The 13,399-nt window shown below is 36.8% G+C and overlaps 1 protein-coding gene across 1 annotated transcript in view; it reads left to right on the top strand.

Moving 5' to 3' along the window:
• The window catches only part of Nyap2 (neuronal tyrosine-phosphorylated phosphoinositide-3-kinase adaptor 2), a 237,756-nt gene extending 225,056 nt beyond the window's left edge, over nt 1-12,700 (top strand). Inside the window, exon 7 of the mRNA XM_055616833.1 lies at nt 12,433-12,700. Coding sequence (XP_055472808.1) covers nt 12,433-12,660 — 228 coding nt within the window. The 3' untranslated portion in view covers nt 12,661-12,700. The remainder of the gene's footprint in view (nt 1-12,432) is intronic.
• The last annotated feature ends 699 nt before the right edge of the window (nt 12,701-13,399 follow it).

Below are 13,399 nucleotides of genomic sequence, written 5' to 3'. Positions count from 1 at the left end.
TGTGTGTGTGTGTGTGTGTGTGTGTGTGTGTGTGTGTGTGTGTGTGTTCATCTCAGGTGCTCTGAACATGTCTTTTAAGATGCTGAATAAGGAACACAGGAAGTAGCTGGAAAGCAAGAGAGCAGAAGAGATGGAAAGGAAGGTGGCTCCCCTTTGAACTCTAAGCTTTTGTGTTATGAACTACAATAAGTTGTTCAGAACTGAATTTTTATTTGTTATTAAAAGTTTATTTATTTTTTATTTTTTTTTATTCCTGTGCCTTCCCAGAAAGTATCCATAAATATCTGGACAAATTTAGTTAGAAGGAAAATAATAATCTCTTCTGATTAATGTACAGGTGAAATTTCATCTGTGGTTTACCTAACTTTGGAATCCAGTACTGGATTCTGAGGTATCATAAAGACCTTGATCTTCTGGTCACTGTGTCTCACATCTCAAATTACAGAACAAAATACAATGTATTCATTCTGATTTCTCTCCCAGAGACACAAAGATCCAGGTGCCTGCATCTCCTCACAGGCAATGGAGAGTTGTTACATTTCACAGTATGACAAATTCAAAAATGCAAAATTTTATACTATACAAAAAGTTTTGCTACCAAAGAAATGAAAATAAAATCACAGCTGCCATGCTTTGCCCAAGCACTGAGCTGGCAACAGGGCTAGGCTGAGTGGGAAGGACTAGCTATTTAGGAAGACAGAAGAAACATGGCACCCGATCACTTCTGGGTTGCTCTGATGTGCAAGAGAATCACAAATGTGGGTATTCCTTGCCACCTTTGACCTTCTCCTCCACTGCCTTCTTCATTTTCAGATATGTCATACCTCACTAATTATTGTTCTTTTGTATGGGCTCAGATTTTTCAATTATAAATCAGAAGCCTGACGCAGTCTTACATTGCACAGTTTGGGCTCTCTGGTTCTTTCACCCTGACTCACACAGGATTGGACACACAAAACCAGTACAATGGCAAATTTGGCCCCAGAGCAAATTCCTCTGATTCCTACTGCTTGCTTCTCTTTCAACTGGCTGTGTATATCTACCTGTGATGGGCAGGGCATTTCAGTGGAGAAAAACATACTGTGTCTTCCAGCTCAATTCCAAGTTGTAAGAGTGAGCATGTCTTACAAGGTCCGTGTGTCATTATCAGTACGCTCCTGGAGGATTAGTATTTGGCCTGGCTACAAACCACCACTCTCTAAATAAAGGGCCTGTTTACCAAGGTTTTATTCTCCGTCCTATGACTGGGGTCGAGCCTACATCCATTACCAAAAGCCAGTATTTTATAATGAAGTTAAACTTTCAATTAAATTAATGCTAATGTAGGTGATTAAGAAATTGTACTTAGTGAAAACATCAATACATTTCCTGTAATTGAATTTTATCTTGTAACACTGTGCTTTCCTTCGGGGAATGTCTTTCTAAAGTTTTCCTCTGATAAATGTCTCACTCATTTAAAAACATATGAATTAATTCTGCAAATTTCTCAGGGCTTTTTTATTATTAAAATTAGTTTAATCAATTAATAGCTGAAATTATGTCGGTAGTGGTCATTAGGCTTAATTTTGAGAATCCTGTTGTGTCTTCTTTACTGAAAAACTGTATTCTTAACATGGCCATTTCCAAAGGTTCTAAAGAAGCAAAACATTGACTAATTTCACATGTAAAAATGCCACCACGAATAGACTTTCTCGTAATGCCATTTTCCGATGGCCTTACCATGCTCTGCCCTTTACAGGGTATAGCCCACTTTCTGTACCTGCGTGTGCTCTGTGCGCAGGTGCAAGGCTGTGAGTGTAGCTTGCCCACATGGTTGAGTGGATTCATTTCTTGCACAGTTGATCATGTCCTCTAGCCAGATAACAGGCATTAAAGGTTCTATAGTCATGCGCCCTTCTCAGTTTACACTTTGAATCTGTTTCTGAGAGGTTAAGAAGTCACAAGAAATAGGACAACAGAGCCATAATAAGCATTTAGCTGTCCTTCATAAGATTAATTTATTTGTAGGGATGTTTTAATTGTATGTACCGTGTGTGTGTGTATGTGTGTGTTTGTGTGTGTGTGTGTGTGTGTGCGTGTGTGTGTGTGTGTGTGTGTCCCTGGTGCTGGTAGAGGCCAGAAGAATATCTTTGGTTCCCTGGGATTGGACTTACAGACCATTCTGACCCACCCTTTGCATCCTGGGAATCAAACTGGGCCCTCCAGAAGAGCTGGCAGAGCTCTTAATCATTGAGGCCCTCTTTGCAGGCACAGAAAAATCTATTATTTTTAAACTTATATTTACACTAAAAATTTAACCAGTAACTAAGCCCAAATACTGTACATATTATCAGGGTGATGTGTGCTAAATCAACATATACATGAACTTCATAAAGTTTAAATCAGGATAAATAGATATATCTCCCAGATTATCATTCCTTCATGGCCAAACATACTATACTCTTTTAGCTGTTTCAGACATACTGTGCACAGACGTACGTGTAGTCTCCTAGTAGGTGCTCAGCGTGCCAGCATCTGTTCCTCTCTCACCACAACTTGGTACCCGTCATCATCTCTTCTCACCCTGTCTTCTCGCTGCTTGCTTCTGCCTCAAAACATTTCCTGGCAAAGTGTTTGTAACATGATCATTTAATGCCATTAACATCTCCTCCATGGTGTCATAAAATGAGTCTCTGGCCCTTTTCCTTATGAAACTATTCTCTTGGGCTTTGTCTCTTACTGTAACTCTAAATAGCTAACACGTTTGTGAAATTCAGTGATGACACTACCAGCTCGCAATGATTGTGTTTATTCTTGGAGGAGCATCAACATGCATTGGAGGATTCCTATGTTTTGTTGTTTTTGGTGGTGGTGTATTTTTTTTTGTTTATTTGTTTGTTTTTCTACTGTGAAGTTGAGAAATAAACTGCAATGTGACTATCAAAGAAGAAACAAAAATACTTCCATTAGGGTTTTCAAAAATATGGTGGCAGGTACAGTCAGTGTTTTCAATGCCAACAAGACAGCCATTGGCAGTGATATAACGAAGAGCGAAGATCAATAGTCTTTGAATACTAAAACCCATCAACAAACACAGTTTGATAGACAGAGGCAAGGATGAAGAGCTGCAAGTCAGAGAGCTTAGTCAGGGGAAGAAACATCTCCTTGCTCTGATCTGTAGGGCTCTTCATTCCCAGTGTGGAAGCTGCTCCGCCGGCTGATAAATGATCTTTATGAGCTTCTCAACTGTATTTTCTCACCTAGAAAGTAGTGGTCACAGGGCCATTATGAATCTAGAACAAAGTGAAAGAGGCATAGTACTGACGTGGTGATTTGTCCCCACGAGGAGTTCCTGGTATTGCAATTAAATTCAGGACCTTGATTATAACCAAGAGGATGGTAATATGATAATAAGAAATAGCATAAAATTTCTCCTCCCCCGCAAAGTATTTTCAGTATTAAAATTGTGTAATTTTCAGCCTTATGCTTGGCTGATTTCATTTTATTTAGTACACTTTCCCATGCCATTGGCTGAGCGGGGCCTAAGTACCGTAAACACCATATGTGTGTGCCCCTGTGTGTTCACTGCTGGTGTGGGTTCCTTTAATCGCGACATGCATTGTGACACTAATGGCAGAGCCGTTGGTGTCTACTACACTTAGTCTCATGAATTACAGCTCAAACACTATCCTCTGTTAAGTGTACGATGCATCTGTAATATCATTATTGTCAGCTTAATTTTATCACTCGAAAACAGCATAAAAGCATGCCTAATTTTTACTATGCCTTAGGGAACTGGTACAGGATTTGTGTCCACTAACTGCTCAAGCAGGTTACTGGAAACTAAGAATTTCTGATATTGTTATGTTATATGATTGATGTTGCTAGAACGATTACCTTGATTTTAATAATCCTTTACTCCAATGTCACAATATAAAAGGGACATATGTTTTACCAACTTGTTTCCCTAAAGAATTTTTGGAGCTCATTATATCAATCAATAATTTCAGTATTTGGGACTTTACCTGTTTTATGATTTTTTCTTGAGTGGCATCATCAGTTAATATGTTATTCACTAGTACTTTATACCTTTATTTTTTTATCATATTTCATTTCGTTAGCATATATTAATTAGACACAGGATTAAAGTTCATTACAACATTTTCACACATGTACATGATGTATTTTAAATATTATCTTTCTCCACTACCTTCTCTTCCTCCCATTCATGCTGATGTTTCTTCTTCTCATATAGTCCACCTTTTTACAGTCATGTTTTTTTTTAATAAAACATGGCAACTGAATTGTCTGAAGGGAGTTTCAGTAATATAATCATTTGTGATATTTTAAAATAAGTATAAATATACATATGGACACATAAATGCATGTATAAATGGACTGCATTTCTCAGACAAAAAATGTATCCAATTACCTGTCTAGAACTTCAAATGGTTATCTGTACATTGTATACAACTGTATGGAGAGAGAGAGAAGGAAGGCTAGACCTTGTCTTTTAATATATTCTATTCCCATTTCCATGTTTCTAACAGACCTTCCAAGAAAAATTACATTTTTCAACTAGTACAATCAAAGATATTGATAAATGATTCAATGTAAACTGAAATCTTTCATTAAATAAAAATCTTCAAAAGTTCTGAAAAACTCTACCCAGCAGGGTATCAAAGCAGATGCTGAGACTCATAGCCAAACTTTGGGCAGAGTGCAGGGAATCTTATGAAAGAAGGGGGAGATGAAAGACCTGGAGGGGACAGGAGCTCCACAAGGATAGCAATAGAACCAAAAAAATCTGGACACAGGGGTCTTTTCTGAGACTGATACTCCAACCAAGGACCATTCATGGAGATAATCTAGATAACCTCAGTCTCTCCAAGTGGATTCCCTAGTAAGGGGAACAGCGACTGTCTCTGACATTAACTCAGTGGCTGGCTCTTTGATAACCTCCCTCTGGGGTGAGGGGGAGCAGCCTTACCAGGCCACAGAGGAAGACAATGCAGCCCGTCTTGATGAGACCTGATAGATTAAGGTCATAAGGAAGGGGAGAAGGACCTCCCCTATCAGTGGACTGGGGAAGAAGCATGGGAAGAGAGGAAGGAGGGAGGGTGGGATTGGGAGGGAATGAAGGAGGGGGCTACAGCTGGGATACAAAGTGAATAAACTGTAATTAATATAAAAAATAAAAAAATCTTCAAAAGCGGCTTTCCTAAAAACACTCAGAAAACACTACAAATTATCTATGTATTTATTCACCCCTTCACTAATTTTAAGAGCAGTTATTGTATTCTTCTCTTACTCTAGAAGTTAAGAATACTAGAATTAAGAAAAAGGTCCCCATACTCAAACATTTCTATTTATAGAACAATGTATACATTATTCTCTACTTTTTAGTAAATTTGCTTGTTACTAAATTGTTACATTCAATTGTTTTAACAGACAGGAGGCCTTATCATTCACTTCACAAAGGAATGTGGCCACAGAATGCTTAAAATACTAGTCCCAGACAGTAAATAATGATTTAAAAAAATCACATCATTTTCTTTATCTTATTCATTTTATACGGTCTGCTAGGAAAACAGAAAAGCAAACACACAGGATTGATTTAAACAGCAAAGTCATTATTAAAGAGGAATGCATGGGCTAGGAGAGCTTGGAAAGCTGAAAGCAACTTTATTCATCCTTGTGTGTGACATACGATATTGTTTTTGGTTAAAGAACATCATAAAAAAAAGTGAGAGGTTACACACTGTCTTCATTTTACCAGCAGGGGAAAAAATGCGGTATTTGTTAGCTTAAAACTGCAATGCCAATTTGAGAGACATTAATGTATAATTTTCGATTATTTTTATTTTTGAGATGTATATAATTGAGGCAAGCATAGATACGGAAAAATCCAACAACACACGATTTAACAACTTAAAGTGCAATATTTCTAGCATGTACCTAGAAACTGATCTGACTTTTTATATCAAGGGGCCTATTCACATCAAACAAGAGAAGAGTAGAGTTCCAGGGCAGCTATGATTTCATATTGTACAATAAGTCTGGAATAAAGGTGTGGTTCTCAGTTAGTGAACATAGATACATATCAAAACCACGTTTAGACACAGGGAATGTTTATTTAACAATCAAATTCCAGTGCATGGCTCAGGTGTAGACTTGCCTAATGATTCTTTCATAAAACATATTTTCTGAGTCAACTTGTTGCTAAAAAGGGAGAACTATGAGGGGATAATTAAGAAACTCTCAGTCAAGAGATTAGAGTCACACACACACACACACACACACACACACACACACACACTCTTTGAAGTTTGGAAAGATGTAAAGGCATGCTAAAGGTTTTTGTAGTTTCTTTTAGGGATGTCTTTTATTTTCTTTTCCTTTGTTCTTTTCTCACACAATACTTCCTGACCCAGCCTCCTCTCTCTCTCCTCCTCCTAGTCCTCCCCCACACCTCTCTTTTCCCCTAGGTCCATTGTTCCTCAATTTCCCTTCAGAAAAGAGCAGCCCTCCCAGAGGTATCAATGGATGCAATGCAATAAGAAAGATGAGGCATAAACCCTCATATTAAGGCTCAAGGAGACAACCCAGCAGGAGGTGTGGAGTCCCATGAGCAGGCAAAACAGTCAGAGACACCACTGTCCCTGCTGTTAAGAATCCCACTAGAACCACATTGTGTAGAAAAGTGTAAAAATAAGTAAAGCACTTGATTAGTATGCGTAAAACCCCTAGGTTCAATTCCCAGCACCTCAAAGTAATACAAAAAAGTAAAGCAACCAGATATGGTGATAAATGCCTGTAATTCCAGCATTTGGGAGGCTGAGAAAGGAGGAAAGGAACGCAAGGCCAGTCTAGAATACATGACGACTTCCAGAACAGCCTGTGATACACAGTGAGATCCTATCTTAGAAAGAAAAAATGAAGGAAAAAAATACCATCAAAACAAAAAATAATTATAAAAGCTAAAACGGCTTCATCTTTGGTTCTTAAAATAATTCAAGCAAGAAAGCAAAACATACCGCTTGTCCAACACTGATGATGTCATATCAAGTTTCTTTGATCAGCCCTAGGACAATGGACTTGAAACAGTCTTCTGCTTGTTTTGGTATTGCATGCTCATGATATCAATTCAAGTAGCTTCATTATGTCCTTCAAGAAATTAATAAGGAACAGGTCATTATTTCACACTCCTCTTATTATCCTGGGATTTATACTTTAGAAAAGATTTATTTTATGTATTAAATGTCTGCTCGCACATATGTGTGTGCATTGTATGTATGGCGTCTGTGGAGGCCAGATGAAAATGTTGCATGCCTTAGAACTGGAGTTACAGACAACTCTGAGCCATATTGTGTGTGCTGAGAACTGAACTTGGATTCTCTATAAAAGCTGCAAGTGCTCTTAACCCATGAGCCATCTCCCCATCTTTTGAAAAGTGTATAGTGTTCACAAAGCAACTATAGAGTCACAGGGTTTAAGTTAACCCTACCTTTTAAATATCTGGCATAGAACATTATGAAGTTGGGATATGTCCGTACTTTTGCAAAGTACAAGTTACTTTGTAAAAGACACACAGACCAATTCACAATTTTTTTTTTTTATGCGATGCTATTAGAAGGACCTGTGTTTTGTTAACTACAAAATAAATACATGGACATGTTGAGAAAATTACACCCCATCCCACCGGGGCTCTTGTCAATTTCAAGTTTTATGTTATTGGGTTTTTTGTTATCTACTTTCCAAAATATATTTGTGAAAATAGACATGACAAATGATTGAGCAAAATTGAAGGAAAGGTCACCAATGTAAACACTTGATTTTAGGTTGAGTCACCAGAATGACACATTAGAGGTGGTGGCTGCTACTCTGAAATAATGGGGTCACCTAGTAGGAATCTTTGATTTAAAGAGTGTAAGCCCAGCTACTTCGTGATTGCAACATTCTACTTTTCCTTAGAAGAATATGACAGCAAAATGTACAGCCAACACACCCAAATAAATTCTCTGTGATTTCAAATTTGTTTCTTCTCATTTCTGGTTTATCAGACGGTGGTGAAATTTATATTAAAAACCATCATAAGCCTGCCTGAATCAATGCGGTGTATCTGGTTTCACAAGCCTTTTCTAACACCAATGTTGACACTGTCTCCTTTCCATCTTCTGTCATACATGCTTATTTTAAGGGTCAACTAACCATTTAATATGTTGAAATCATCATTAGGAAAGAGTGGGACCAGAGAACAACAGTACATTTTTCTGATTTCAGTAATCAGTCATAACAATAGCAACATGCGGGCATTTCACTAGTTTTCTTATGTTTAATTCATTTGTTAATCATTTTTCTCTCCGCTTTCATATATCCAGCATGACATTTTCTTGGCCTTTTAACTTTCTTCATACTACAATGATTATTCATTATTGTATCAATTTGTTGTAAGTTTTTTTTCTTTTTTAGGGCGATCTTTTATACAGACAGTCTTGTTGTCAATTGTGAGCCACAAAGTCTCTGTCTCAATGACCCCATTCTATAGATGGTAGGCAACAGATAAATGGGCTAAAAATCTTGAGTTATATATACTATTATTTTATGATTCCCATGTGCTATCAAACATTTTCTGTTTGTATGGCCTGCTCTTTGATCACCTCCCCCTGGGAGAGGGAGCAGCCTTTCCAGGCCACAGAGGAGTGTGCAACCAGTCCTGATGAGACTCAAAAGGCTAGGATTAGATGGAGGGGCAGAGGACCTCCCCTATTAGTGGACTGGGGGAGAGGTATGGGGGAGAAGTGAGAGGGAGGAAGGGTGGAATTGAGGGAGACAGTGGGGAGCCACAGTGAGATACAAATTGAATAAATTGTAATACATGATAATAATAAAAAGAATAAAAAACAAAAAATAAAAATAAAAGGATATTTCAAAAAATATCTTCTCAGTGGCTCTATGAGAGCAGGTGTGTGTCTACTCTTTCAGAAACTAAGTATTAACAAGTCTTTAGACTAACTGTAGATCTCAATTGCAAAGCCATGAAGGCACTTCATTAATATTACAGTCTTTCTCCTGAGTATTTGATAACACATTCTGGGCTAGTTAGTAAGGCCTTTAAAGTAAACATAATTTATATCTGTTTTATTTCTCATTTATTTAATGTTTAAATGCTCCAAATGCTTATTGCACAGTAGTTCTTTTTTAGTTTTATATTTTATGCATTTAGGTAAATTTCAAACATATAATATAGAGAATTATTATTGTATAGTGTTGTTATTTGTTTACTCTCTGGAGGAAAATATTCTGTTTCAGAAAGTACTTAATTTTAATTTCCTAAAAAAGTAACTAGGTTAGTAAAAACGTGAAATCATTTCTTTGTGAAAAGGAATCATTCCATGTTCCTTACAGCCATGTAAAAATGTATGTATGTATAATTAATTGATGTATAAGTTATATATATGCTATATACATAAAATTATATGTTAAACATATACTATAAAAATGTATATTTATTTGGATAATATACCAGTTTACAATCCACGTAGAAAGTTCAGAGATATACTATTTTTCAGTGTCACAACTAGAAAGATTCTAACCAAACAATTTAAATTTTCTTATTTTACAATGTGATCTTACAGAAAGGAGAGAGGTTAAACTAAAATTTGGAAAATGTTCCTTTTGCTTTAAAAAAATTCTTGTAAATTTTAGATGTAAAGAAAAGCTAAAAGGCATGGTGAGGACTCCATAATAATATACTGATTTCCTCCCATACACTTTGTAACTTGCCGTCCTATCATTTGTTTAACATGATTAATACATCAATATTGATACATTATAATCAGCCAAAAGCTGCACTTCATTCCACTCTCTTTAGCATTTATCTAATGTCTTTTCCTCCTGCCTCCTAGATCCTTCAAAAAATGCACAGCAATTATTAGTCAGGAAGTCTCTTCAGCCTTGACTAGATAGCCAGAGTCTCTAAGGGTAGTTTACTTATTTTGGGTGGCCTTGACAGAGTGGCAGGAGTACTGCTGTGGTATTTAATAGACAGTCTCTCAGGTGCTTTAGCTGATGCTTCCCTCAAGATCAAGAGCCCTGGGCTTGGAAGACAGAGACCAAGGGGTCCCTATCATGGTGTATCACTGCAGTGATACATGCTAGCAAGTCACTTCACTTCTGGACACCTACTGAAGGATGAGGTTCCCAGATGTCTTGTGTGTTTTGGTTTCTATAAGAAAATATAACAAAATTCCACAAACTTTCTAATTCGTAAACAAAGTGAAGTATTTGTCACAGCTCTGAGGGTTGGAAAGATCAACATCATGGTTCATCCATGGAACTACTAGAAGTTCCCTCTGTTAGCTTGTATCTATTTATTTCTCACTGGGTTTTCACCTGGTGAAAGAGAGAAAGCTATCTTAAGTGCCTTTGGTAAAGAGATCAGTTCCATTCAGGAACTAACTGCCTCTCCCTCTTGCCAACTTCCTTTTTTAAATTTTTATTAATTATACTTTATTCACTTCATATCCCCCCATAAACTCCTTCCTCCTCCCCTCCCAACCCCACCTTCCCTCCCCCTTCTCCACGCATGCCCCTCCCCAAGTCCTCTTATTTATAAGATGATAAAGGTAGAGGTTAGGATTTCAACACAAGAATAAGGAAGGCGGGCACTAAGGTTCAGAATCTATTTCTCCATGAGAAAATAATATTTAAAACCATTTGAAAGGAGGGGTTATAATATTTAAATGCCCACAGCAGTAGCCCTTGTTTCAATGTGAGAACTTAAACATGTACCTAAGCATATTCTATTTAAATTATAAATATGAAGGAGGTTCGTCTTCCCACATGAATCACACTCTATAATACAGTTATTCATTTCATTTTACATTGAGCTCTTGGATTGTAAGAGTAAGAAAAGCTGACTGATTGTAGATTTGACATATGAATATTCTATATTGTAGCTTGTGTATATTTGTAAATATACTTTACAATGCACTCTTACTTTAAGTTGGCAATCATCCAACCATGTAGAGTTGAACCAACAATGTAGACTTGAATGGTCTCTGGATATATAGCTCTCTTTTATGGGGTAGGAAGTGCTTTTTCCATGAAGCTTCGTGCACTGCACCATGGCAATATACAGTGTTTATTTTAGAATGTCATTTCTGCAAGGAAGAAATAGATCAAGTTATTAAAGCACTATAATATTATGAGACGTAGAATTAAAATTAGGTAAGGATTTGTGTGAAATATCATCCTAAAAGACATAATGCCAAGTTTGGTAACTCCATTTGTTTTATTTTAACCTTTCAGTCATGGGGGATATTTGCTTAAACAATTAAATGCAGCTTTCCCTGTTTAGGTGGATGATGGGCTTATCTCATTAGTATCTTTCTATGACAATTTTGGTTCCAAAGATTGTTATCCATAGACATGGTATTGCACATGCTTCGGGGGCAATGTTCAGCTGCCTAGCAATGTATGTATTAGTGTATATTCAACCTGTACTGCACACTGACCCTTCTTGGTTAAGTGAATTGACTTGATGAACTGTCTTCTCTAAGTTTTTTTTTAATAACTAATTTGAGTATTTATTTATCTGCATGTTCGTAGAGGGCAGTGATTCCTTCTTAGATGTTTGCTGATGTATCAAAACTGGAGAAAAATAATAACTCAGCAGAACAATATTAGAGCATCTATCCAACCCTGGAGTGCATACCCTGAGTTATTACAGCGGGTGGAATTATTTAACATACATGAGCTCAATTCTATTTAGAAACAAATGCAAGTATTTAAACCATATTTCAAGAATAAAAATTGTCATTAGCAATTTTCAAATATGTCATTGAAAAATAGTTCTTATATTTGAATTTGGATATATTGCTAAAAATAAGACAATGGAACCAACAGAAAAACTGGTAAATATTTGGAAAATTGTTTAGAAAAATAAAAGTTATTTTGTTTCCACACTGTGGTCTTTTAAAAAACATTTATTTCCTTATTCTGTGTATGTGTGAGTGAGCGAGTGAGGAAGAGAGAGTGAGAGAAAGAGACAGAGAGACAGAGAGAGGACACAAACCAATGGTTTTGAAGATCAGATGACCGCTAACGCGAGTTGGCTTTCTCGCATTCCAGGTATTGAGTGCAGGTCACTGGGCTTGGAAATTAGAATATTTTCCTGTTTTGCCATGCCATTGACCTTATTGAATATTTCAAAAATATTTTGGGAAGTTCAAAATGTTGCTAAATCGTATGATGTTTACCGATTTAAGTACAATGTTTATTCATTTTTGGTTTATTAGAGTATTACATTTTATTAATCCATTTTAAACATTTCTTAAAAGTAAAGATGTAGAAATAGCTGGGAGTTTTCTAAACAGCTTCTAGCACAGTGCAGAAGATATGCTTTCATTCCATCTTTTTCCTCTGTATTCACTCTTTCTTTTCTGCTAGGTGGCATGCATGCCGTGGTTTCATGGAGACCATACAATGCTTGAGATGATTGAGAAAAAGCGTTGCTTGTGCAAAGAAATAAAGGCTAGACAGAAAACGGAAAAGGGCCTTTGCAAACAGGATAGCATGCCAATCCTACCCAGCTGGAAGAAGAATGCGGGCTCCAAGAAGTACAGCCCTCCACCATATTCCAAACAGCAAACGGTGTTCTGGGATACTGCCATATGAGTTTGTACCGGCCTGAGCTCCATCCCTTAACAGAAGAGAGGTCGACCTTGGTCTTGTGATGATTGTTAACATATATTCTTTGTTGATGCGGATACCACAGGAAGCTGTGTGTAATGTGGCAAGCACATGATAAAATGTATTGGTCCTTGCAGTTAAGACACACTTACTTATCCCGGATTCTTTTGAATCCAGAATATATTAAATTGTAAATATTTTGCTAGTATATGGGTGACACCTGAAATAATATTCATTATACACATTTAAGTTGCAGAAATATCAGAAAAGTTTACTAGATGATATAATTTGGTATGAACTGGTTTGTTATCTCTTTTATAAGTAACCCCTGGATGCCTTTTCTTATTGATTTTTGCATTTAAAATGTCTTCATCCTTCTGCCCACATTTGGCTTCTATAGAAGAACTCACAGGTACAAGTCCTATTCAAACACATAACATGTGATTTGGTGCTAGCAATGCATAAGGTGAATATCGTGTTTGTAAAGCTTCTCTGCTGCTTTCTGCATTTGTAAGGGATTGACTGGAAATTGAATGGAAGTATAACATCAGTCTGAATGTTCACATTACACTGACGCTGACAGTCTTTACTAAAGTGACATCATAAGGATTTCTTTCATATCCTGGCAATACACTTAGCATTAGATAGACTACAGAGAAAGGTGGTAGGATATATTGGGACATTTCAGCAGCAAACTTTCCTTCAGAAACGACTTTTAGAAATG

This window comes from Psammomys obesus, unplaced genomic scaffold (genome assembly GCF_907164565.1).
Source record: "Psammomys obesus unplaced genomic scaffold, mPsaObe1.curated_primary_1811, whole genome shotgun sequence".
NCBI lineage: Eukaryota > Metazoa > Chordata > Mammalia > Rodentia > Muridae > Psammomys > Psammomys obesus.
The sequence above is the reverse complement of the archived record's forward strand: the minus strand, read 5'-3'. Positions and strand labels throughout refer to the sequence as shown.